Source organism: Nothobranchius furzeri, chromosome 4 (assembly GCF_043380555.1).
Source record: "Nothobranchius furzeri strain GRZ-AD chromosome 4, NfurGRZ-RIMD1, whole genome shotgun sequence".
Lineage (NCBI taxonomy): Eukaryota > Metazoa > Chordata > Actinopteri > Cyprinodontiformes > Nothobranchiidae > Nothobranchius > Nothobranchius furzeri.
In genome coordinates this window covers 75879269-75905988 of record NC_091744.1, presented here as the reverse complement: position 1 = coordinate 75905988, position 26720 = coordinate 75879269, and the positions used below count along the sequence as shown (strand labels likewise).

The 26720-nt window shown below is 41.8% G+C and overlaps 1 protein-coding gene across 3 annotated transcripts in view; it reads right to left on the bottom strand.

Moving 5' to 3' along the window:
• The window catches only part of ldlrad3 (low density lipoprotein receptor class A domain containing 3), a 129189-nt gene that overhangs the window by 80731 nt on the left and 21738 nt on the right, over positions 1 to 26720 (bottom strand). For all 3 annotated transcript variants that reach the window (XM_015964831.3, XM_054733219.2, XM_015964830.3), the window contains exon 2: positions 4604 to 4750. In XM_015964831.3, coding sequence (XP_015820317.3) covers positions 4604 to 4750 — 147 coding nt within the window. The remainder of the gene's footprint in view (positions 1 to 4603; positions 4751 to 26720) is intronic.

Genomic DNA, 26720 nt, shown 5'->3' with positions numbered 1-26720 from the left:
TGATCCCTGAGGCACCCCACATGTGATGCTGTGGACCCCAGAGGAACAGGTATCCAGACTCACCATAAAAGTCCTGTCTGTGAGGTAGGAAGTAAACCAACTGTGAACAACACCAGAGAGGCCGATCTGTTTTAAACGGGTTAAAAGAATAGTGTGGTCTACTGTATTAAAGGCAGCGCTTAGATCCAGCAGAACCAACACTGTTGCCCTCCGAGCATCATAATTTGTTCTGAAGTAATTTAAAGTCTTCAGTAGGGCCGTCTCAGTGCTGTGGTTCACCCTAAAACCAGACTGAAATTTCTCTAGGACATGTTGGTGGTTGATGAAATCATTAAGTTGTATTAAAACAAGCTTCTCTAAAATTTTGCTTAAAAATGGTAAGTTGGATACCGGAAGAAAATTATTAAAGTCATTAAAATCTAAATTGCTCTTCTTCAACAGGAGTCTGACCACTGCCCGTTTAAAAGCAGCAGGAAAGACCCCCGTCTGAAGGGAACAGTTCATCAAAGTTAAAATCTCATCTCTAAAAGAGTCATAAAATTGTTTTAAAAACCTTGTGGGGATAGGGTCCAGAACACACGTGGTAGGCCTCACTGAGGAGAAAACTTTATCAATAGTCTCAACTTCAACCAAGACAAAACTGTCCAGTGTTTCCTCATAGGGTTGTCACGGTAACCGGTATAGCGGTAAACCCCGGTAAAAAAGTTGACAATAAAAATAACCGTCCAGTTTTTAAAAAACTAAATTATCTCGGTGGGTTTACCGTGGCCGCGGTTTAGGCGCAGTGACCCTTACCAGCCACCGTCGCTTCTGCTGAAGTTCCCGCGGCGCGCACACGCACTTTTTAGTTTGCAACGGCACCAAAACTTTGAAGCTGAAATAATGGCCGAAGGAGGAGACGGCAGCGCCCAGGACATCCATCAGCCCTCAAAGAAGACTAAATCGGAAGTATGGGCATATTTTGGATTTCTGAAAATTGCTGAGGGACAGTTAATAGAAGACTGCTATCCCGTTTGCAGAACGTGCAGGAAACAAGTGTCTGCAAAAGGCAGCAACACTTCGAATCTCATGGCACATCTGCGTGACCATCACCCACGTCTCTACAGCCAGTGCAAGGTAAGTTAACATTAGCATTTTAGCTTAAATGCATGACGTGAGGACTTTTGGTTGAGGGAGAATGCAACGAGTCACTATATACTGCAGCCGCAGCGTCCTCTGCCAGCATTTAAACCGTGTCACGGACACCCTGTTGCTGGATGAAGCATCTTATTTGTTGATGATGAAGAGAAATATACAATTAGTTCCTTGTCATTGATTTGTTTACTTATTCAATGCCATTTATACTTGAACATTTGGATTTGATTACATAGTGTAGTAGTTATTTTAGTAATTTGTTTAAAGTGGATATTTATTTTAAATACATATTTTTTAAGGTTGACTTGTACAGTGCTCAAGTCAAGTGTGGACTGGAGTTTTAGATTTTCATTTTGATAATGAAGAAAACAAGTATATGAGAAAACAAGTGGTGTTTCTTTGATTTGTTTACATATTGTTTATGTTTTGAATGTTTGGATTTGTATAATTTAAACCTGCACTGACTACTGTAACATGTTCCAGAAAAATAAGCTATTTGTTCCTTTACTTGTGAAAAGTTGCACTTTTGCTAAGGCTTTGTGTTATTTTAGGTTTAATAAACACTGTTAAACCTTTTCAGAACTATTTCAGTTTGTGTAGAACAGGACTATCAATGCTTTCTGAACATATGCAACACCGTTTAAAAAATACCGCGATAATACCGAAAACCGTGATAATTTTGGTCACATTAACCGTGAGGTTAAATTTTCATACCGTGACAACCCTATTTCCTCAGGTAGACACACACTCTCAGATTGATTGGGAGCAGCATGGCATTGGGAGGAAAAAATGTTACGTCTGATGGTGTCTACCTTCCCTCTGAAGTGGGCTGATACCTCTGCACTTTTGGACAGCCATACAAAGTAAAGCACTAAAGTATAGGTTTTATTATTTTGGTATGCTTGTAAAACATATCAACCAAGAAGTGTCATCTACAGTTTATGTGTGTGGACTGATCTTACTCATGCACCCCACCAAAGGCAAGTGTGTATTGCTTGTGTATTTGCAGAAGCACAAACAGATTCTGAATTAAAAAAAACAATCTCCTGGTGTCATTTGCAGGCGACTAAAGTGCTTTAAGGTCATACTTTCATCCATGTTAGCTACTTGGCTTTCAAAAACAACATTTTCTTTGTAACTGAGACACGGAGATGTCACCACATTCGACCTCTGACCTCGATTCCAGGCGCCTTCCTATTCCTTGGATCAGAGACATCCACATCAGCACAATCTATTGACTAATGATCTTAAAGGGGCTCCACTACAGCTGCCTTCTGGTGCAAATGCATGAGCTAAAATTAACCAATGATCAGAGGGAAAAATGTTCCAGCATGTATTTAATGTTGGCAAATTAATAATATATTTATGCTTACGTGCAAAAACTAGCCATGCGTACACGCTTTGAGGGATCCAAAGGAGTTGCTGAAAATCTTAATTTTCTTAACAACCCTAATAAAACTCAAAGGAGCATAACTGAATATAATTCTAAAAGTTAATCTGAACTGATAAAGTATTCAAGCATGCATTTGTGGAAGGTTTCTGGCAGGATCGAACCGCTTATGTTGTGTAGCGGAAGAAATGTGATGTCTTATTGGAGAAAACATGCTGATTTGTGACACATTGTGTGGTTTGTCGTTACATATTTGTAAGAATTTTTTTTCTGACAGCAAATTAGTTTATTTATTTATTTATTTTGTCTGTTTTCGACACATCTACAGTACAACACACTGTTCGTGCAGCTCATGGACCAAAGGAGAGTAAGCTTAAGTCAACAAACTGTCACTCACAATGAGCAAGCCTCCCATCTTCCTCTGTTAAATAAATATAGAATCTGGAGTTTGTGTGTGTTTTTTTCCAGCAGGGGGTGACTAATTATGTTTCTGCCTGCAGAAAATCAGTGCTGCAGCCTTAGAGTTTCCAGGCACTCTGTTGTCCTCAGATAATGCGCATCCTGACAGAACTCCTGCTGAAGCCACCGTAATGAGTCCCACTCCTTCCTCTTACTTCCCTTTCCTCCCATCCCTCCGATTGTCTGTTGGTCTGTCTCTCTTTGGAGCCCCTAACGGAGCCGGAGCAACGTTCGTGCATCGGCCGCCTGTCAACTAGTCAACTATTTAGAGATAATAAGGCCCACTTACGCCAGAAGAGATCATGTAGATGCCTACAACAAGCGCAAACAGTCCCCCTGACAGCAGAGGCTGGCTGAGTGTGATGGCTTGAGACAAGTTTTATCTTTGGGAGTTGACACTACATGTAGTATTAGCAGTGAGCAATAAATAAATAAAAATACCGGTTTGTTTTTTGGTTTAAGTGGAAGCATCTGCAGTTCTACAGAGTCACTGTGCAAGAAAAACACGCAAACCATATGCATTTGCGTTTTTTCCAGAACTGGTAGTTCTTGGCAGTTTAAGGTCACCAAGCGATGAGAATCTGGGGCGCAGAATCCACCTGTGTAAGTGGTTTATTAATGCAACATGGATATCAGGAGAAACGATGAGCTGAAGGGTTAGTTTACCATGCATATATGTAAATATGTCCATAAATAATTGAGGCAGCACAAAGTGAGATGACAAAAAGGTTTTAGCTTCATGGGTTGTGCGTATCTGCAGAGATGCTATGGGACACAACACTGTCAAAAGTCATCTTCCTGCTCTCTGAGCTGCAAACAGTGAAGCAAAAAAGGATGCTTGAGGGGAATTGAGGAAAAAAGTAAAGCAAAGTGACAGAATGGAGGAAAAAATATGTGATCCTTTGTTTCTTCCAGCAGGAGCATCAGCCAGGTCGGGAACGGGAGGAAAAAAATGTTGCAAGAGTTGATTGTATGCTTCTCCAATGTAAGTCAAGCAAATTACAAACCAAAAGTCAAAAACCATCAGGCAAGATAAACGGCGGTGGTGCTTGGAGGGGTGAAAATTGGAGCATGAGTCATTTAGAGCTGTGAGCATACTGTGGTTTGGATTCAGAGTGCCAGAAACTCAGAGTCAATCTTCATCAGTGAGCCTATCTTCGCATGGAGCTCTTGCTGGGATGGGAGGGAGGAAAAAGGAGGAGCAGAAGACCAGGGGGATCAAAGCCAGCTCAATGTGGGGATCCAAAATGAACTACTACTGTAGTCTTACAGTAGAATTATGTATGCGTCGCTCTAACTGCACACGGAAGTAATCAGCACTCTCTTCTCTTTGATGGTATTAGGGTTGCCCTGGTACTAAACTGGTCTAAAGGGACGACGGAGGGGAGAGGAGTGATTTAAAGACTGAGGAGGGCAGTTCATTTATATTGTTAGAGAATTAGACTTACTATATGGCTCTGTGGACAAAGACTGGAGAACAAGTAAAACAAGAAGACAATGTAGCAAGAAGGGTTCAGGAGTTGAGAGAACATGACATGACTTTAACAGGCAATCTTGGTTCAGGGCAGAGCTGCTAGATCTAAAACGCGATCCGATGACGGCTCCTTGAGTTAAACTTACGACAGCCTCTCTCGTCGCTCTTGTCGAAGCAGTTGTGGAATCCGTCACACTGCCAGCTGCCCGGGATGCACTTCCCATCTCCACACATGAAGTTTCCAGGAAGGTTGCACTCGGTGGTGAAGTTATTCCCAGGAAGCAGTTGGCTCTCTGATGGAAGATGTAAAGAAAAAAGAGGAAATAAAAAAAACTATTACGATCTTCGACGCCATGACGAAATGAGACAGTAATCCCCGTGATAGTCATCACAAGAGTCAAAATGCAACACCATTACTGGAGCTATTCGTTTCCAGATGAAAACACATTAAAGAGAATTGCTCAATTTAAAAAGCAACATCAATCTGAGAGCAAATAAATGGAGGACAATTGCATAAACACCAACGCCGGAAAGGTCATTCAGTGTTAACCGTGTTTTGGGATCGGTGTATAGTGAGGCAGCATCACAATGGGTGAGATACACAAACACAAAGCAGCACTCATGCACAAACTAAACAGATATTTTACACCTTAAACACACACACACACACACACACACACACACACACACACACCACATTTAAACAGTTTCAGCACAAAGAATGTACTCTGAATGAATACAGTCGACACAGTGCAGCTGTGGAATAATGGGTTGGAAGGTGAAACATGGCCTTTTGGCGAAGGTTTGACGCCATGCGGTAAGTGGTTTAGCTCGTAAACAAAGCTATGTGGCAGTAATGAGAAGTTCAAGCCATACTGGAGAAAGCATAAGCTGCAGTGTTGAAACCGGGTTCAGCTGGTAGGTCGCTTTATGTGAACTGAGAGCAGGACGCAGAAGGTGAACCTGCTGCTGCAAAGAATTAGAACATTTTCCTGTTAAATCGTGGCTGAGCTTACTTCAAGTGAAAAACGTTGGGGTTAGTTTACAGAAACCTGCGACTTCTGAGGTGAATGTGAAACTGAAACTAGGAAAAAACATAAACCTTGCTTCAGATTTATCTGGAAATCGATAAATGTTGCTTTCCAAACAATGTTCCTGTTAAAATGCTCTCAGACATCTATTTCACATAGTCTTAGTTTAATGGTGACAGGATTAAGTGAGACAGACTAAGAAAAAATGGTGAAGCCTGATTCATTGTCTTTTTTTTTCTCATGTGCACTGGGAAAAAAATGTTTCCAAAAACTGGTGAAACACTTGGTGTGTATAATTACTGTGTAAACACATTTAAAAAATAACAACAATAACTTTTAGCAAAGATGGCGATGAAATATTTTCTGTGTGTGTGTGTAAAATAAACTGGAGGAGGAAAAACTCGGCAGATTGGTGATGCGTCTGCGGTGATGCGAGCGTTGTACCCATCTGTCGCTGTGAAGAGAGAGCTGAGCCAGAAGGTGAAGCTCTTGATTTACCGATCGTTCTACGTTCCTACCCTCACCTATGGTCTCGAGCTTTGTGTAGTGACCGAAAGAACGAGATCGTGAATACAAGCAGCCGAAATGAGTATTCTATGCAGGGTGGCTGAGCTCTCCCTTGGAGAAAGGGTGAGGAGCTCGGTCATGAGGGAGGGACTCGAAGTAGATCTGCTCCTCCTCCACATTGAGAGGAGCCAGTTGAGGTGGCCCGGGCATCTGATTAGAATGCCTCCTGGACGCCTCCCTGGTGAGGTATTCCGGCCACGTCCAACTGGAAGGAGGCCTAAAGGAAGACCCAGAACATGTTGGAGGGACTATGTCTCTCACCTGGCCAGGGGATGACTTGGGGTTGCCCTGGAAGAGCTGGCCCAAGTGGCTGGGGAGAGGGAAGTCTAGGCCTCTAGACTTACCCCCAAATTCCACTACCTCCGCTCCGCTCCGCTGCGGTCCGCCCCCGCCTTCCGCAGCCGCTCGCTTCCGAACTCAATTTTTACTGGTACGCGCTCTACAACGGCTCCGCTCCGGTGCGGAGACCTGAGGTGGGCAAACAAGCATGCGCGGGATTTTCAAGATCTTGCGATACAGTCCGAGGATTAAACGTGAAAGTTAGATCCAAACACCCGTTGTGTGGGAGAAGCATCGAAATGAACTGTTTAATCTGCCCATCATTTGTGTTGAGAGATCAGCAGTGTTTGGATCAACAAAGTGTGACTACTTTGATAGTGGAAACTGTATTTATGGCTTACTTTTGTGCATTTAAAGTTCAGCCGCCATTGATAGTTGTTAAAAGTTGTTAAACCTGTGCATATGAAACAAAAAACGCCTTTTGTTTATCGATTTATTGTGAAAAACGGAAGTTGTGCTTGCTCCTTTTCCTGTTGGGCGGTTGTGATTTCTGTCCATTTACTGCGGAGGTGCTCCGGCGTCCGGCAAAAATAGGATCGATTCTATTTTTGCCGGATGCCGGAACAGAGGGCGGCGCACGGCGCCGCACTGCCGGAGCACGGCCGCAGTAGTGGAATTGCTCTGATTGACTACAACGGGACCGATTTTGCTCCGGCGTTCGTGTCGGAGCGTAGCGGAGCGGAGGTAGTGGAATTTGGGGGTTAGGCTGCTGCCCCCGCGACCCGACTCCAGAAAAACGGAAGAAAATGGATGGATGGATGAATGGAGGAAAACCTTTTGAATTTGGTTTTAAGTGGAAAAAAATGTTTTTAGTGGCACAAATTAAATGTTATAAATTATTTTTATAATGGATTATGGTAATACAATGAAATTTTTTCAAGTAAAAACATTTTCTTGTACAGTAAAATACTGACTTCGGCGCCATTTTAACCATAAAATCAACAAGAAAAAAACTTTCTGTAAAAGAAAAACGTTTTGCCCGGTAACATTCTGGCAACCCCAGCTGCTGGCATTTTACCGTAAAATCCACATTGTTTTTTACAGTGTTTTATGAAATTTTATCCAGAGTTTACATTCAAACCACAATTAGCACAACCACAACCAGATCAGCTCTAGGAGAAAATCATACATTAAAATAATGTCTTCTTTCATCACCATCCTTAATTTCCTGATTTCACAGCAGGTGCAGAAAACCATCTGTAGATCTTTTCTTACCCAACGACAGCTTATGCCCTCTGGTGTGCTGATGCAAACCTCTGGTAAGTCGTGTGCAACACAGAAACAAGAAGGTGGCAGACAAGGGAAAGAGCTCTTTGCATATATATTTTTTAAATAAAAACATCCTAATCAATTGTCCTGTCCCTGAAATGTGACAATAATAAAATAACATAATTACTGCCTTAACAGATATAACATTAAGAGTTGATTTAACAAAGTTGCATTGCAGTAGCTTAACCTGTGTGGTGCGTTGTTGCGTCAGTCACAGAACAGGTTACAGACATTTTCATCTATAGCTTCTAACTTGAGTTTATAAATAAAAACTTGTGTATGTTGTGTGTGGTTATGTAAAAATACACTTCTGCATTTTTAAAATACATGAACGAATGAACGAACGATCGAATGAAAGTAAGAAAACAGCTCTTGAAAGCACCTTACCTTCTCTTAAACAAGTATCATTGGAATCTTTGGAAACCATATCAGAGATTTAGCTCAAACTAGAAGAACATATACTGTACATCCTCTTCATCTTTATCTCCTGCAACATCTGCTAATGATGCAATCGCTTCACGCTGGATGTGGGATCAGATTATTTCCCTTTTACTTTTCTGGTGAACAGCAAAATCTCATCAGAACCTAAACTCAGTTCACTAAAGGAAGATATTACACAAGCATGTCTTTTCAGCATTTCAAAACAAGGAAATATTACTTCAGATTGTTTTCTTTTTTCTTTACTTTTATAGCTGGAATCTGATCTGATTTTCTGTAATTACAAAGCTAACGGAGGTGAACGGTGCTCCGAAGAAACGGATGCCCAAAACAAATGGCACAACAGACCAATGGTAAAATCCAGGGTTGATGAAGGCGAAATTACGATGCAATTTGACCCGGGGCATTAAAAACGGGATCAGAACCAGCTTTCATTGGCCAAACAGCGTAACGAGGAATGACCAATGTTTTCCATCACTTAGAGGAGTGATGCAGTTAAGAGCCTCCAGGCCATCTATTCGATGCTTTCTAATGTGGCATTAACAAGACTTTGAGAGTGTGATCTGTGCCCACGTTTTAAGCTTCAAAAATGAATCAAACTCACAAGGGGGCAGAGACCCCGAAAGACACGGTCATGTGTCCCAGCTCCAGCCATTTAGACCACCTGGTCTACTGGTTCATCAGAATCAAAATCAGAGTTATTGGTCAAGTTAAGAATAAATAAATAAATATTAAAATATTGAAAACAGTGCAAAAACATGGCAAGTACCAGTGTTAAAATCTTAAAAGGTAGAGAACAATGGTAGTGGGAAAGAAGTGGGGGGGTTCCGTTTATTTCTATGGTATTTAAATCAAAGCATTTAATCTCTCCTTGGACTTCTGAAGCAAAGCAGCATGAAAAACTACTTATTGATTTTTAATGATTGTTTTCAAGGTCATGCAGGTCAAATCCAATAAGTTACAAAGACAAAAAAAAATGCAATATCCAAACCTTCACCTTTTCTTTTTAGTTCCCAGAGTGAAGATTCAAATCGACAATGGATCGCTGGCACAATAGCTGTTGGTTCTGTTTTACTCACGGATCACTTCCAGTCTTTACTTGTTGTTAAATCAGCTCAGTGTCAAATCAAGAATGGTACTTCAGAATGAGAAATAAACACCTCTCAAAGACTCTCATCTTAATGGGTGTTGGATCTGGTGTCTAAATGAATGTTTTTGTTGCATCTCTTTTTGACATTTTTACATGATTCACCCTTTATCTGCCATTCTATTTTCAGCTTCATGCAAATGAGTCAGAAAAAAACAGTCATGCTGATATTAAAGGTACAGCGTCATCCCTTTAAAAAGTTTAAAGGTGTAGAATACTGAAAACAACATGTTTAATGATATTTCTGATTAAAGTGGTCACTGTGAGTTTTTTATGTAGGCTAGGGCTGTCGCGGTTGAGGAATTCCTCCTGCGGTGATTCAGGGTGGCTTAATATTGCGGTGTGCGATATTATTGCAGCCCTTTTTTTATTGCAGTACTATCTAAACATAATGTTTACACATTTAAAAAAGGTTAAAAATTGCCATGCCTTCTTTAATAACACTTAACTGAATGCAGATCAAAGGGCAGTAACAACACAGATCGCAGTAACGTTTGTTTCTCCGACAGTCGGAGTCCGACTGAACTTAAAAACAACAAAATTCAGGAGAAGGTTAAACTTTTAAATGCAAATTTGGCTGCAGCATCTAACAAATAAGAAACAAGTCCCCATTTTGTTTAGTTGTTTAAAATCAAGCATAAAAAATTACATGTACCGGGCGCGTGCGCCGGGGGGGGGGGGCACTATCATTTCACTTTCACACACACACGAATGACGGTGATTTATAGCTCGGTCACGTCCTTGTTACCCACAAGGAAAACCAGCATGTTAACCATATACGGTTTGAGAGAGGATCTGAGAGGGGAGGCAACATTTCCAGCAACACTGAAAACCCTCTCGGACGGTGCACTCGTTGCACTAACGCACACGTACCTGCGTGCGACTGGCGGGCAAAGGGAATCTCTCCCGGTTGTTGCTCCACCATGTCCGGGGGTTTTCTTTAGGGTGGATGCATTCCTCCTGCAGGTAGCGAGTGAGCTCCAGCTCGGCTCAAACTCTCTTCAGGACGGTTGCAGAAGCAGTGCTTGCCCGGGACTTCAGCAAGTCTCAGAGCGTTTATTATTATTTTTTTGCCGCTGGTGGCTGCTCTGTCTCGGCCAAGGACTCTGGCTGCGCAGCAGCTGACGTACTGAAAACCAAAGTGCTCCCAAAGGAGCGAAGTAACGTTTCATTTTGATACCAGTGCAGCCATCCTTCTCAACAAGCATCATTGAGTTGAACCAAGTTCAGTAATGGCGGTGGCGCATGATGCAGCGCAGTGGGTTTCTTCATATTGCGATATTTCATTTTTGCGGTTACCGCGACAGCCCTAATGTAGGCTGAACATGCAAATAGTCTCCTACATCAATCTCCTGCATTACCTTCTGATAAAAAATAGATGGTAAAAATCCAGGATTTGAAAAGCCTGACAGATCTGCACCACACTGTCACTTAACATTCATGGACTCACTGCTCTTGACTCGTGATGTGGAAGGCTGTTGTTGGTTTAGTGTCCAGAAAATAGCAGGAAACGTCCCAACTAGTAGGAGCTAACTGTTAGCATTAGCAACACCATTGCCAGTCAGTGGTAGAGTCACATTGCTGTTATCCAATCTGAGGAACGATGTCCAAATAACAGGAAATAAGACTCCCATATACGGAGCCCAAGTCACTTTCGCATCATGGGTCCCCGGAAGAACGAAAAAATTAATGCAAGTCAACAGAGCTAAAAACGCTATTTTCTAATCCACTTGTTTCGTGCCATGATTTCACATATGATATCCGTGAATTTTAAAGACGCATTTTGACACCAAGAAGGTGCTTATTTTCAAATGGGGGGGGGGGGGGGGGTGTCTGTGAAAATACGTCCAGGACTACGATCGCCCTTCACGAAAGTGACGTCATCAAACCAGTACTGTACAGTGTTCAGCACCTTGGGCTTCCTGACAGGGTTGCGGAAGGCGCTTTATAAATAAAGCTTTGATTGATTGATTGATTGATTGATTGATTGATTGATTGATTGATTGATTGATTGATTGGTGGATTGATTGATTGATTTAGAAAACTGAGGGAAAATGACTAAGTTCAGCGAACTTCCCACAGGAGGAAAGAACCACCATAAATCTGGCCATTTGGTAAGTAGCAGCTGCTTTGGAGAGAGGAGATTATGTGGTGACGTCACATATGCGACGTGCCGATTTCTAATATGTAGTCATGCTAATTACAAACTTTTATAGGCTAATAAATCTCAAGTACGTGACTGGCGTGGTCGAAACACCCATCATTACTTTTCATTTAAATTGCAGTACAATTGCATAAGACAAAGCGGATTAGAAAATAGAGTTTTTAGCCCCATTGACTTGCATTCATTTTTTCGTTCTTCCGGGGACCCATGATGCAGAAGTGACTTAGGCTCGCTGTCCTGTCGTGTTCTGTCTTTCTGTAGCAGCAGTCTTGTGGGGCTGAACCAAGCATTTCTGGGCTTTTTTGCCCCGAGCACAGCTTGCAAGTCATTCACTGCAATGTGTTCATTAAATGAGTGAACCCCACTTTTAAGCTAATTCATACTTAATATGTATATTTTCCCCAGAAGATAAAATACTTTACAAAGTTCATCCATAAAACATTTGCTAAACCTTACGGTATGAATACCTGAATGTAATTAGTCACATTCTCTCAACACAACAATGTCTATACTTTAGATCAATCAGCAGCTTTTATGAGCGTTTGTTTACAGGCCAACACACACACACACACACACACACACACACACACACACACACACACACAAAAGCAATGATTAGGGCCTCTTTGTGTTGACAGTGCCGCAGAGTAAAATATACCAGAAATCCCCATTCAGAGTCATGCAGAACAAACGCAGGACAGGAGCATCTAAAACAACTTCAAAGAGCCGCTGGAGAGGGACAGCAGGGTTAATTGGAAAGTTGCTTTGAGGGCAATGAAGAACAGCAAAGGGACTGTGTGTAGGCCTGAAAGAAATGTAAAGAACCAAGAGACAGCTCATCTTTTCCAGTGGCTTTGAGATTGCTACTATCAAACTACACACATCCTGTTCCAGTGCCCCTGTCGTTGGACGGATAAGCCTGAATTCTTACAATGGTTTACCACTGAGGAAAAAAAAAAACTTCCACCTCATCACCACAGTTAGGGTATAAATCTCATTACAGATGGCTCTGCGGGCAGAACCGCTGTTGTTTGTGGGCAGCTAGACGGTTATAATGATCATGACTCTGTGTCCATACATAGCACCCAAAGCTATGCTTTAAACTATTCTGCTGTTGGGAGGCATCGTGCACAGCAGCACAACTGTGGTTGCACAGTATAAAGGAGAACAGAAGGAGATAAGGCAGGGAGGCTGTGTATCTCACACAAGGCAGTGTAGACCAATTACTCAGAGTAAATATTGACCATACTATCTACAAATATGGCCTGCTCTCCCTCCATCCTTTCCAACCATTTTGCTGTGGCCGTGCCCACTCAAGCTCCGTTTAGATTCTTGCACCATAGACAGTCGAGACACCGGCTGGATACGTTTTAATTAGCACTTACATTTCCAATTTGTGGCGCTCCTCGAACGTTTCAGTGGATCACCAAGGGTAAAGTTCACCCCTCTCCGTTTTTCGGCTTAGCTGCTGGTGATCTTGCATTTCTCTTACCTTAATTATGGTTAGAAATGAAAATGAACCCCCAGCTTAAACCCAGGTCTGATTTCCCAACAGCGCAGCATAATACTCACACTAATACCCAAATCAAATCGGGAATATTTTTGCAGAACTTTGCAAAGTTTTTGATTGTCTCAGTTTGAATAATAAATGACATGCAAAACACCAGGAGCACTGCTGTTTAAAGACTGAACTACTCTGCACACTATTAAATACTCCACGGCTTTTCCCTATATGACATAATCAAGATTAGCTAAAGCAAACTTCCTCATTCTGCTTTATTCTGAAAGGATTGAAGTGCTGCAGAATTGACTGTTGGCCCTCCAATGCCTTTCAAGATTTTTTGAGGGCTGTCAAATAAATCGAGGGTCATTATGGTCATAAAGCTGATTTGTTTGTCAACGTGTCTCGTCCCATTTTAGCATAAAATAAGACCTGTAGGTAAATAATTGCCTACTTCGAACATTTCTTTTTAATTTTCACATTTCACTTCATTCATAATGACCCTCGATTTATTTGACAGCCCTCTCAAAAAATCTTGAAAGATATTGGAGGGCCAACAGTAAATTCTGCAGCATGAATCAAAAATGCAATAAAGAAAAGTAATGGAGGTAGAATCTGACTTATCCACTATAGGAGACGTGGCATTTAAAAACATGTCCCTAAATCCAAAAAACGAGGGGAAAATGTATACATAAAAGGGAAACGTACAGCTCGTGATTGCACGCAAGTTGCACAATTACAGAAGAAAATAATGTTGGAGGTTAGTAAATGGGTTGTTGTAACTTAATTTTCTGTCATTGAATTGATTGGTAGAGCAGCTCTAAGCAACGTCTATTCTCTGGGCTCTGCAGAAGAAAGATCAGTGCTATAAATCTAAATCTGAGACGTCAGTTGGCTAGGCTGTTATGGCTTCAACCTCCTGTTCGTCTGCAGACGAAGATATCCGACCTGCATTGATTTGTCTCAGATAAAAGGTTGAGTCTCAAACGGACACAGCACCTGGGAACTGATTGGCCTCTCAATTAGTTTGCAAGGTAGATGTAAAAGTAAATATCAAGGGAAATCCATGATAATAGAATGCTAAAAATGGGGCTAAAGCTGCAATAGTCAATTTGGAAAATAAGTTAGCTTGAAACATTTTTCATGTGTCTTAACAACCTTCTAACATATTATAGCTACAAATATATTTGTATTATTATCCATCCAACCATTATCTGAACCTGCTTGTCCCATGCAGGGTCACAGAGGGGCTGGAGCCTTTCTCCAATGGGCAAACAGGCGGGACAGGCGGGGTACACTCTGGACAGGTTGCCAGTCAATCGCAGGGCAGCACAGATACACACACACACACACACACACACACACACACACACACACACACACAAACCTAAGAACAATTTAGAGAGACCAGTTAACCTGACGGTCATGTTTTGGACTGTGGGAGGAAGCTCGAGCACCCAGAGAGAACCCACACATGCACAGGGAGAACATGCAAACTCCATGCAGAAAGACCCCAGGCTGGGATGTGAACCCAGGACCTTCTTGCTGCAAGGCAACGGCGTAGTATTATTATAAATAATAATCATAATATTAAGAAAATAATAATAATAATATTGGATGCTTTCCTAGGCACTCAAAGCACTTTCCATTATTTACGCACTCACACATTCACATATTGCCGTTGCTGATAAGCTACTACGTAGCCACAGCCGCCCTACGGCAATCTGACAGAAGCAAGGCTGCCATTTTACGTATTAGCCCCTCTGACTCACACCAGCAAAAGCAAGCCAGGTGACGTGTCTTGCCCAAGGACACAACAGCAAATTACCTCGGCGAGTGAATCATAGCTATATTATGGAGATTTATTTTTTTATTTAAAAAGTGGTTCTCTCACATTTGTTTCAAACCCTCGGCCATTAACACGGCTTGGACCAAAAGCAACTATTGAACCACCCTTTCATTACGCACTTACATATTTAACAACGGAGCACCACTGGTGTCAGAGGCTCTCCGCTCAACAACATCATAGAAGGAGAAACAGCTGGCTGCTACCACTTCACCTTTAGGATGAACTACCAGAGTCCCAAAAAGAAAAACACCATTTAAAGTCACGAAAAACAAGAGATGGTGACCGGTGCTTGGCGCTCTCTCGTTTCCTCTGGGAATGTGGGTTTCTGGTTAAAGCGAACGCATCCCAGGGAAGATACCCGGTGGGAAGGCAGAGTGTTCTGTGACCGTTGTTTGCTTCAAAAGCTAACTTGTTTGCAGATTCGCCATAACAGCTTTAAAGCATCTCCGTTCTCAGCAGTGATCTAACTACAGCCATCCTTGAATCTAAGTGCCATTTTTCCCCCCCTGTGTTGCTCAGTGATGCATCATTCTGTGTGAAAAAATATCTCAGCAGAATCATGCGAAATTCTGTTTGCACCTGAACGAGAGTGTGGCAAATTACATTCTGGCCTGATAATATCAATTCAAGCACAGACAGCAAGGTCTGCTACCATAGAGGATAAGGGAGGAATCTCAATATAGCCTAGCCCCGAATAAGAAACTGCATTTTGAGTACAAGGATAAAAAACTCGTATTTGTCAATTATGCCTTGTAACGGGTTAGATTACAAACTGAAGGCAAGTTAGGGCAGCAGATGGAGGGTAGGGGTGGGGTTTAGGATGTCCCTTTCAAATTACACACAGATCCACATTTTATATACAAGTCTGCAAGAGGCAGAGAATGAAAGGACTTCATGGAAAAAGAGAAATGCTCTCCATCCCGTCTGTTTGGCTCACTGAAGCATCCAGTGTAAATAAGCACAAGTATTAGGAACCTGGACTGCATCAATTAGACCCATCCTAAGAAGAACAGACATTCAGGAAGTGTAATATAAGCACTAAGCATCAGTAAGCAAGACCTTAACGGGAAGAGAGAGAAAGCAGTCAAGCGTGGAAATAAACAGCAAGTCGGAAAAATATGAAAGCAGACGTGTCTACGAGCTGCTCTCAGCGTCAAAGGGCGAGTCTCTTCAGCGAATCCATTCGTTTAGGGGGTGGGATCGCCAGCTCTGTGACCTGCAATGTGTTGGTCTGACTCGGCAGTAAAAGCTAAACGAGCAACTGACATTAAAGCTAAATTGACCAAGACGCACAGTTAATTTTAAGCTAATTTAATTTTACTGAATGGAGAACAAAGACCAAGTTGGGAAATAATTGCCAGGCTGACCCACATACGCCATTAATATGATCAAATCTCACGAGAGACAAAGAGAAAGAGGCTGAAAAATCATCAAATCAAAAGGTGGATTTTAGATAAACAGGTTGAACACACTCAAAGAGAATTAAAAAATATAAACTATTTTATTATCTGCAATACAAATATGTCCTTGATAACATTAAAAGTGAGCACAAATATTTAGCATTTCTCATCAACAATTATTTACCTTCAACACAAAGATAATACGATTTTTGGTATTTACACATTCATCAGAATCCTTATATGACCCAATAGTGAGAGAAACTGCTGTAAATAGAGAAAATAAACACATAGTGGTTTGTGTTATGATTCATAATCTATGAAAACTCATTGCATTTAGATTATGCTTTGAGAAAACAAGAGAATGAGAAACAAACCAGAGCAAATTAAATTGGAATCCAAGACTTCTATAATTTCAGACAAATGCCTCATTAGTGCACCGTGTATTCTTGCTTGTTAAAATGCCTTTTAGTAGATGTTGTCTTTATGAAAGTGGCAAACTCTACATGTAGGTCATTTCTTGTACTTTAGCCTTTTATTTGTTCCATAGTTCTAAAAATAAGACTTCTGGATGAGAGAGAAAAAGTCACACTGATGTGAGTCAGTCTTCCTGCAGAAATCTTTGTTGTTCCCAGAGTGAAGAAACATCTGAGAGGTCAGGACAGCAATGTTTTTTTTAGCCTCTGTATCATCAGGAACCTGCTTTTTTTTCTGTCAGAGAATTTGAAAGTAAACATGACTTTATAATCTAACAAGAGTTTCTGACTTTGTATTTGTATTTTTGTTTGTTTTTTGCAGACATATTTTAATGTTCACAAGTTAGCATCGCATGTGAGTAGAAAACATTGAAGTTCATTAAGCCCAAAGGGCTGAGCCACATGAGTAATCCTGCAAGTGGACAGCTTTATTCAAATCCCAGATTTACAGGAAAAACGTACAAAATAGATTTGAAACAGAAAAAAAAAGAGTAAAAAATGCAACAGTTAAATTTAAAAAAAAAGCATAAGAACAACTATTGAATTCATACTACAGGTACGTCTATTATTACAACTAGGGCTGGCCAATTTGGCCTCAAATTAATATCATGACATATTGAGAAGTTCACCTCAACTACGATAAGTGGACGGTTATCCACACAGCGGCAGAGGGAGCGAGGAGAACCGACCTACCAACAGCAAATAAAAACAAACTGATCAAACAAGCACCACTTCAACAAGAGGTTTATTGAGCTTACTGAATCTGAATGAAACAAACCACTGGGCGGTTGTAGATGAAACCAGGTCGTCGTCGTTGTTGTCTTCCTCCGCTTATCCGGGTCCGGGTCGTGGGGGCAGCATCCCAACTAGGGAGCTCCAGACCGTCCTCTCCCCGGCCACCTCCACCAGCTCCTCCGGCAGGACCCAAAGGCATTCCCAGACCAGATTGGAGATGTAACCTCTCTAAAGTGTCCTGGGTCGACCCGGGGGCCTCCTGCCGGCAGGACATGCCCGAAACACCTCCCCAGGGAGGCGTCCAGGAGGCATCCTGACCAGATGCCCAAACCACCTCAACTGACTCCTTTCGATCCGGAGGAGCAGCGGTTCTACTCCAAGTCCCTCCCGAATGTCCGAGCTCCTCACCCTATCTCTAAGGCTGAGCCCGGCCACCCTACGGAGGAAACTCATTTCGGCCGCTTGTATCCGCAATCTCGTTCTTTCGGTCATTACCCAAAGCTCATGACCATAGGTGCGGATTGGAACGTAGATCGACCGGTAAATCGAGAGCCTGTAAATCGAGAGCCATGAACCAGGTGGTTCACTAATACTGTTTTGTTTCAAAGCACTAACTGAGGCTCAATTTCTGACAAGTTAGGCCATCCTCTGAGTCAAGTGACAGTTGGAGATCATTTATGTCGCATCACTGTTGAGTACATGGTTCGTTTTAACATCACATGCTTTTCACAAGCAGCTTTAATGCTAGGCTGGAATTCCTGATGTACATAATCATCTTGATACACGAATTAAAAGGAAGAGACGTTGCACGTGGTGATGCAATGACAGTGTAACACAGATTAAACTATGTATATCGGTAAAATGAAATCTATCTTACTCATTATATTGTTGTTCAGATTGCAATTTACTTTCATAACCATCAGTGCCATTGATGTTCATACTTTTATAGGACAGTTTTAATCGAATAAGAACCTTCACAAGTAGCAATAATATTTTCTGTGAATTTTTAATTTAAAGAGACTGTTGCTCAAAATTACAGGGCAAACTTTTGCCCTTTTACGCAGAGAAAAAAAAAGACATAATATTTCCCACAAGGGCAGGTCTATGTCATCATTTATACATCAGATTTTTTGGGGACCTGTTAATAGACTCTATTCCCTCCTTTCTTTCTTCCAACAAAAGCTAAAGGCTCAAGCTTTAACAATCAAAGTAGATGGCTTAAACAGGTCCTTCACTCATATTTTTAATACATTTGCCATGGTCTGCAGAAGGAACGCATGCCTTGTAAGTCGTACTCTGGAGGAAAAAAAACTGGTGTGCCTGTCTCAACACGAAATTCAGCTGGGGGGGGGGGGGGGAGACAGTAGCTTCAGACGACAGGATTTTGAGTCTTTTTTCCTGATATTTGGGCATCTTGCCTCAGATTGGCTAACAGCAACACGACTCTACCACTGACTTTGTTAGCTTCACGACACTGATGTTTTATCTCCACAAATAACACAAGCCTGAAGGAGTTCCGCCATTTTGCAGAGTTGCTAATGCTAACAGTTAGCTTCTGCTAGTCGAGACATTCTCTGCTGTTTCCTGGACGCTAAAACAAACAACAGCGGTCCTCGTTGTGAGTCAAGATGGTCGAGACCATCATTTGCTAAAGCAAAATTGACGATCTAGCAACGCTCCACTGGAACCTCAGAGCCCTGGCCAGTATTGTGGCTGGACAATCACAGTGTGTTTATTAAGAAAAATAATGCAGGGTTTCTTCCAGTGCTTTATAAGCCTGGCGGCCCGCCAGGCTAAGCGTCATGCCCCCCCCCTCCCCGACCCTACCGTGTCCGCTGACACGAACGGCAGAACGAAACTAGAGCCCTCCATCAGCTGATACTGGTAAGAAACAGCAGCGGAACGTGCGCAACCGCCCCACCCCCACCCCCGCTCTCACGGAGGAGCGCTGCGGGAGGGAGCGCGCGACCCCCCACCACTCTTGACGGCCAAATCCGCCAGGCTTAACTCATTTTCTGGAGGACACCCTGACAAAGTAATATTTTATGTTCTTTATGTTTCATGCAGTTCGTCCACAATGTAATGGTGGACTGCTCCATTGACTGACATCCGTAGCGGTCCAACTATAGTGCCCTGTTGGTTTGGTGGACCAATTACAGTTCACTGTTGGTGGGGGGGATGTTACAGTTTTCACAGTCCACTGTAAGACACCACAAAGCACTGTAGATTATGGTGTTGTGGGGGGATTTCCGTCTCTTTTATTTGGCCTTAGGAGTTCAGAAACAGCTATTTTAAAGTAGTGTCAAGGCAACTATTTTTATATTTTTTTTTTCTTCCATTTTGCCTCATCAGCAACTCTTCCAGTTTTAAAAAAGCTGGTTGTTTGGCTAAGTCTGCTGATATCAACTTCCACTGAGTCTAACTGTAGCGGTGTAGCTCTGTAAAAAATAAAAACGTTATTATGGTACAAAGCCTAAAAGATAATAACTTAGTTCATAATGTTTAATGTTAAAAAAAGAAGAAAAAAAAAGAGCTGCTGTGTGTAACCTGACTTGTTTACGGTCATTTGTCAATCACTCAATCTCTGTATTTCCAGTGGTTGTATTAGTACTCAGGAGCCAATCAGAGCCCTGTTCCTTTGGTAAGGGGCGGGACTAAGAATGGCAGTTAGTGTGGGAGTAGTGAGCCAGACTTGAAGAGTAAGACGGACGTTATCGAGAGCAAACGGAGGAGGCGTTGAGTGTGGGAAACGTTGAGGTTTGTTCAAGAAGGTCGACCAGTCGTGGTCCTGATTTAAGCTTCAATTGTGACCTGCAAGAGGAGACGGAGGTTGGAGAGGAGAGAGAGATGGTTTACCATCCAACAGCCCTGCTGCGTGTTCCATGGCTGTTCTCTGCTGTGGAGGTCCTGCGGTTGACAAGTCCATCTGTGATCACCGGTTGCCTTTACCCTAAGTGGAACAGCCCATCCAAAATTCCCTTTCCCCATGCTGCCATAACCCTGGACTTTGTGGGTACAGTCACCTTTAAGGCACGTGCTTTTGTTTTAAGCTCAGTTCCTGAGTGAAGCGGCCATTACAGTTTTAGGTCCCACTGCACTCAATTTCCAACAAACAGGCCTGCAACGGCGGGAGGTTTAGGTTAGGAGGTGTTGTGTGTGTGTGGGCCCATGAGGACAATGTGAGTTCAACATTTATTTAAATAGAAATATTTGGTATGGAAATGAAACGTCAAGTTTTGGGTGTAAAACCTCATAAAAGTGTTTAATTTTGGCAAATTCTCTATTCACACAAAAGTACTGAAACTGGATGTCATTTGGTGTCATTTTGTTTTGAGATCCCCTTAAATTTTATTTCCTGTTTATAAGTAAATATTTGAAAAACTTTTGAATATTCAATACAGTTGTGGTGGTCCTTGTTAAAACAGGCCATAATATTACTGGGTAAAGAACATTGGTGGCATAAAGTAGGATACAAAGCTGTAACCCATTATCACGAGCCCAGACCCAGGCCCAGATCATTTGATATCGTTCTCGTATGGTTAATACCCGAAACAAGGGTTACATAACCAATCAGTTAACCTAAAAAATGTAGATCAACTTTTGCAATAGCAAAAATATTTTACCCTGCAGGTTGGTCTAGCCACGCTCCTCTGTGGCCTCAGCAGGCCTACCACTGGCCTGGACAGTTTTGTGTCATGTTAGTCCCAGTGCTCTACGTTTGTTGGGTCTGCCTTTGCACCAGAGCTGTGATGGGGAAACACTACAAAGACAGCGTTAGCTCAGGAAAGGCACTCATTTGAAATGACGCTGGCATCTCCTTAACCTTTTAATGGGTTGTTTTGATGGCTCGATGGCTTGCCAGGCTACCAATCAGTATGAGCTAACCATAAATCCCGCCCAGAGACTCCACCAGGCCACTTCGAGTAAATAAAACAGATTTTTAGTGTGTCCCTGAAATGGCTTGGAGACACGCGCATGCCGTGAAGGTCTGGTAAAATTACCCAGAAGCGGATAGTGGAAACGGGCCTATTGTCAGCAAAAATTTAAAATAATATTGTGATTGCTATTGTGATGTGATTTTTTCCAAAATAAAGTCTTTTAAAGTGCACATTTGGAGAACACTAGTAAATAATGATTTAAGTTACTTCCTTGCTTGCTTTCAAATCACTGTATCTAAACAAGGAGGCGGGCCATCCCGTCACCACCGTTAGTTTCGCGTTAGATGTTCTGTCCGAGGGGATTTCGCCACATATGTTGTTTATGATAATAAACAAAACTACAGTATTATTTTGCCTCTGGGTGACTGTAACTTAAAAACCCAGTCATGCCATCATTTTATTTAATGTCTAACACAGTGAATAGATTTACTCATATGCAGGCATACTGAGTTGGAAGTTAAACAAAAGCAGTATGATTTCTGCTGAGGAGTGGAGTTAAGAGTCCTCCATCAGCCATCAGTGGCATAGTAATACAGCACCTTCCAGATTTAACAAGATATTCAAAATATTCATAAGAAAAAAGCACTGCTTTTGAAGGTGCCACAAAACTAATGATATGAAAATGTCAGTCCACGTCTACCAACATCCTGGGGAAACAGGATTTAGCAAAAAACATAACTTTCTCCACCCACTCACTCTGCTGCTGCTAAAAATCATAAAACCCAAATGCACATAAGAAAGGCAGTGAATCTTTTAAATGAAATGTGTAATTTTACCAGCTTTGCTCAGGCTGAGGTGTAATCAGACCACCAACACTGCAGCTGTGGGTGTGATGTAGTGTGCCACTGAGCCTAAAGGCATCGCCTTATTAGCATATTCATAAGATTTGGAATTTCTGATGAGAAACATGGTGTTGATGTTCTTTTAATCTTTTCCATTTGTTTATTAAACATGTGTTTCAGGAGTAAAACACATTAGACAAAATATTATTCACCACAGACTATTTTGCGTCCATCTCTCTAGAGGGGGTCTTAGCCATGTAAATAGTTTTCTTTCTACATATTTAATCCAAGATGGAAACCGTGAAGTGGAGACATTTTCATTAGTAAAATAATTTTAAGCCAGGCTTTGGACCAGAACATCAGAAAAGGAAACTGCTTAGTCAATCACCTGACCTAAACGGCATTAAGTTAGTCTCAGAGAACAAAGTAACAGGTTTGTAGGACTTCTCCTTTCCACCTTCGGAATATTGCTGATTAGCAGCATCATTTCCAGGAGTGATGCTGAAAAACTAGTTCATGCATTTATTACATCAAGATTGGATTACTGTAATTCTTTTTTTTGCTTGTTTTATGTTTACCGTGTCCTGTCTGGCTGTGAAGCAAGCAGAATTGATGTCTGAATGCTGGTGACAAGCCTTACAGATTTACTCTCAGGTGGTGCATCAAAGCGTCTGCTTTTAATGTCACGCCTGATACTTAAAACTTTATTGTTATTGTTGTTGAATGCTTTGTAATTCTGACCAGACACGGAGACAGAGGTGAAAGAGAAAGGAAAAGTAAAAGGGGGGGGGGGGGGGGGGGGGGGGTCCACAAAAATAAACAATAATGAACAAGAGTCTGCTTCTAGACCTGCAGAAAAAGACAAAAAAAAGCAAAAGGGCAAAAAAATGGACACAACAACAATACAACAAGATCAAGCTATCACTCCGTCAACTTGATGAAGAAATATATAATCAACATTGCTTAACTGAAGAATCACGATAATAAATCACAGTGCATTAGGGTTGTCACGGTAACCGGTATAGCGGTAAACCCCGGTAAAAAAGTTGACAATAAAAATAACCGTCCAGTTTTTAAAAAACTATATTATCTCGGTGGGTTTACCGTGGCCGCGGTTTCGGCGCGATGACCCTTACCAGCCACCGTCGCTTCAGCTGAAGTTCCCGCTGCGCGCACACGCACTTTTTAATTTGCAACGGCACCAAAACTTTGAAGCTGAAATAATGGCCGAAGGAGGAGACGGCAGCGCCCAGGACATCCATCAGCCCTCAAAGAAGACTAAATCGGAAGTATGGGCATATTTTGGATTTCTGAAAACGCTGAGGGACAGTTAATAGAAGACGGCTATCCCGTTTGCAGAACGTGCAGGAAACAAGTGTCTGCAGAAGGCAGCAACACTTCGAATCTAATGGCACATCTGCGTGACCATCACCCACGTCTCTACAGCCAGTGCAAGGTAAGATAACATTAGCATTTTAGCTGAAATGCATGACGTGAGGACTTTTGGTTGAGGGAGAATGCAACGAGTCACTATATACTGCAGCCGCAGCGTCCTCTGCCAGCATTTAAACCGTGTCACGGACACCCTGTTGCTGGATGAAGCATCTTATTTGTTGATGATGAAGAGAAATATACAATTAGTTCCTTGTCATGGATTTGTTTACTTATTCAATGCCATTTATACTTGAACATTTGGATTTGATTACATAGTGTAGTAGTTATTTTAGTAATTTGTTTAAAGTGGATATTTATTTTAAATACATATTTTTTATGGTTGACTTGTACAGTGCTCAAGTCAAGTGTGGACTGGAGTTTTATATTTTCATTTTGATAATGAAGAAAACAAGTATATGAGAAAACAAGTGGTGTTTCTTTGATTTGTTTACATATTGTTTATGTTTTGAATGTTTGGATTTGTATAATTTAAACCTGCACTGACTACTGTAACAAGTTCCAGAAAAATAAGCTATTTGTTCCTTTACTTGTGAAAAGTTGCACTTTTGCTAAGGCTTGTGTTATTTTAGGTTTAATAAACACTGTTAAACCTTTTCAGAACTATTTCAGTTTGGGTAGAACAGGACTATCAATGCTTTCTGAACATATGCAACACCGTTTAAAAAAATACCGCGATAATACCGAAAACCGTGATAATTTTGGTCACAATAACCGTGAGGTTAAATTTTCATACCGTGACAACCCTACAGTGCATTAAGTACCCACCATAGTCTTAAGACCTGTGTTGAATGTGCCCAAACCCATACTTTTGAGAGCACCCTGTGAGCACCTGTGTGTGTACATGTGCTTGTTTATTTAAGGTTTCTCTATAGGAGCGTCCAACAGAGAGTGTGAGGGACCACAGATCCGCCCCCCCAAAGATGTGCAGGAGACGGGGGGATCTCCAAGTGTCCGAGATCTAAGCGCTGCCCCAGAACACAGGAACCCCAAGGAGACTGCCACCAGAAAGGCCCCCGCCCCCCTCGAGAGGCACAGAGGATCGCCCCGGGGGGCCACAACCAGCAGCCGGCAGAGTCCCGGGAGACATCAGCGGCAAGCCCACCGGCCCGCCCGCAGCCTCCCACCCCCTAGCCGGCCGAGCCCGGGACCCAGCGACCCGGGACCCAGGGGCGACCACCCCCGCCGGGGACCCAGCAGAGCCCAGGGACCCAAACCCCACCAGGCAGCCACCGGGATCTATCAGGCAGATGCCAAAATCTTAAACCCCCAGACCCGGTTGCCACGAACACTCAGGCAGACCATGGCACAACCCCTCACACCAGGTGTGGCAGGGGGAGGGGGGACAAAGATCTATATCATCAAAAGAAGTTCCAGGAGAGGGGAGGAGTCAAAGGCCCCACCTGACATAAACAGTCATACACAAACACAGTCACACACTCCCTCCCTCATGCTCACACATGCACATACAACCCAAGACTTCCAAAAATGCACGCCGGACACCCACTCATGCTCCCCATACACACCCTATTCACTCTGGTCCCCGTACTGCTGCACATTGGGTACAACCATCACCGGTTACCAGAGTTTGACCCTTGGAAATTCTAACTTCCCAGTAGGAAAAATCTAATGAAAAAAGACGGCAAAAGGAATGAAGATACACAGTAAATTTAGTTCACAGTAAAGATGTTTGCTTCAGTTTAATTATCAGCTTATAAAACTACAAGGACGATGTTAAAATACAAACAGTTGTATGTTATTTATCATGATATTTATCAAATATGGTTATAAATTGAGAAAAATATATATTTAATTATAAAAGAGAATTTAAATATTAAACACTCAAAAGTATCTAAAATTGGTATCGTTAATAATATCGATTCCTAGGTACCGGGAATTAGTACCGAATCGATTCAAATGTCAAAGGTACCCATCCCTATGGGTGATGTATTTACATCTTAAATAAAGGCCCTTCCAGATTTGTAGCGTAGCTGTTTCTTGTTTTAGTGCAAAATTACAGATTTTTCCTTTAGGATAAGGCCACACAGAACCCGGCAGGCACCAAGATGGGTGAGACTTTGATTTTTAAAAGCCTTGTTAAAGAGTAAGTCAACCCCTACCAGAGTCTAACTCCACTCCCACTTCATGTTTGAAAAATGCAACACATGCTGTTGCCTGGCAGACCGAGAGGGCGGAGCTGCTAACAAATACACACACACACACAGGCTCACGACAGCATTGTGACATCATAATGTACCAGTTAACATCATAGCATACCTCTTAGCCAATAGCGGTGGCAGATTTAAATTAAAATACAGTGCAGAGTTTTTATCTGACAACGGCACAACACTGCCAGTTTTAGTCAGAAAATTTAAATTTTAAGTAAGATGCACTGAAGTGCCAAATTATTGTCTACACGTGTCTGCAACATGATTAGACACTCGTTTATTTAGTTTATCAGCAAAAAAAAAGTTTACTTGGGGGTGACTTGCTCTTTAAAGAGACTGCATTATTTATAGTGCATCTGTGGGCTGAAAAAGCAGACGGATAGGAGAGAGGTGGAAGGACAATTCGACGCAAGAGAGAAAGGGTGATTTTATGATGAGAAAAAAAGCTGTTAAAGGTGTGCAATACTCAGACAGACGGAAAAATAAATATATTTGTGTAATTTGTAGTTTGTAAAATTGTTATGTGTTCCGCTGAATATTTAGAAAATACTGATTCTGAATATATATAATTTATAGAACCCTAATCCTGGACCATGTGATCGCATTTTAGAATGTTCACATTATGTGTTACTTACCAAGCCTATGTAATGACTTGCCTTATATTATATCATTTGAAACATTGGAGCAATTACTAGCCAAATTAGTCTGCCTTGACTAAATAATCTCTATTAATCACAAGCTGTCTTCCCATTAGTGTGGTGTCATAGATCACACCAGGCTTTCAAATATGTAGCAACAGCATTCTCTTGTTGTGTATGAGTTTATCTGTAGTTTAAAAAAATGGGATTAGAACATAAATGCATAATAACATCATGTTTATTCGGAAGGCTTTAAATCCAATTAAGTATGTTACTGGTTCATCTAATGCTGGCAGTGCAGAGAACTTTTAGAAAGTTATTATTTTATTTTCTGAAACCACTTTGGATTTTCAGGCATGCGATTTTTGATCT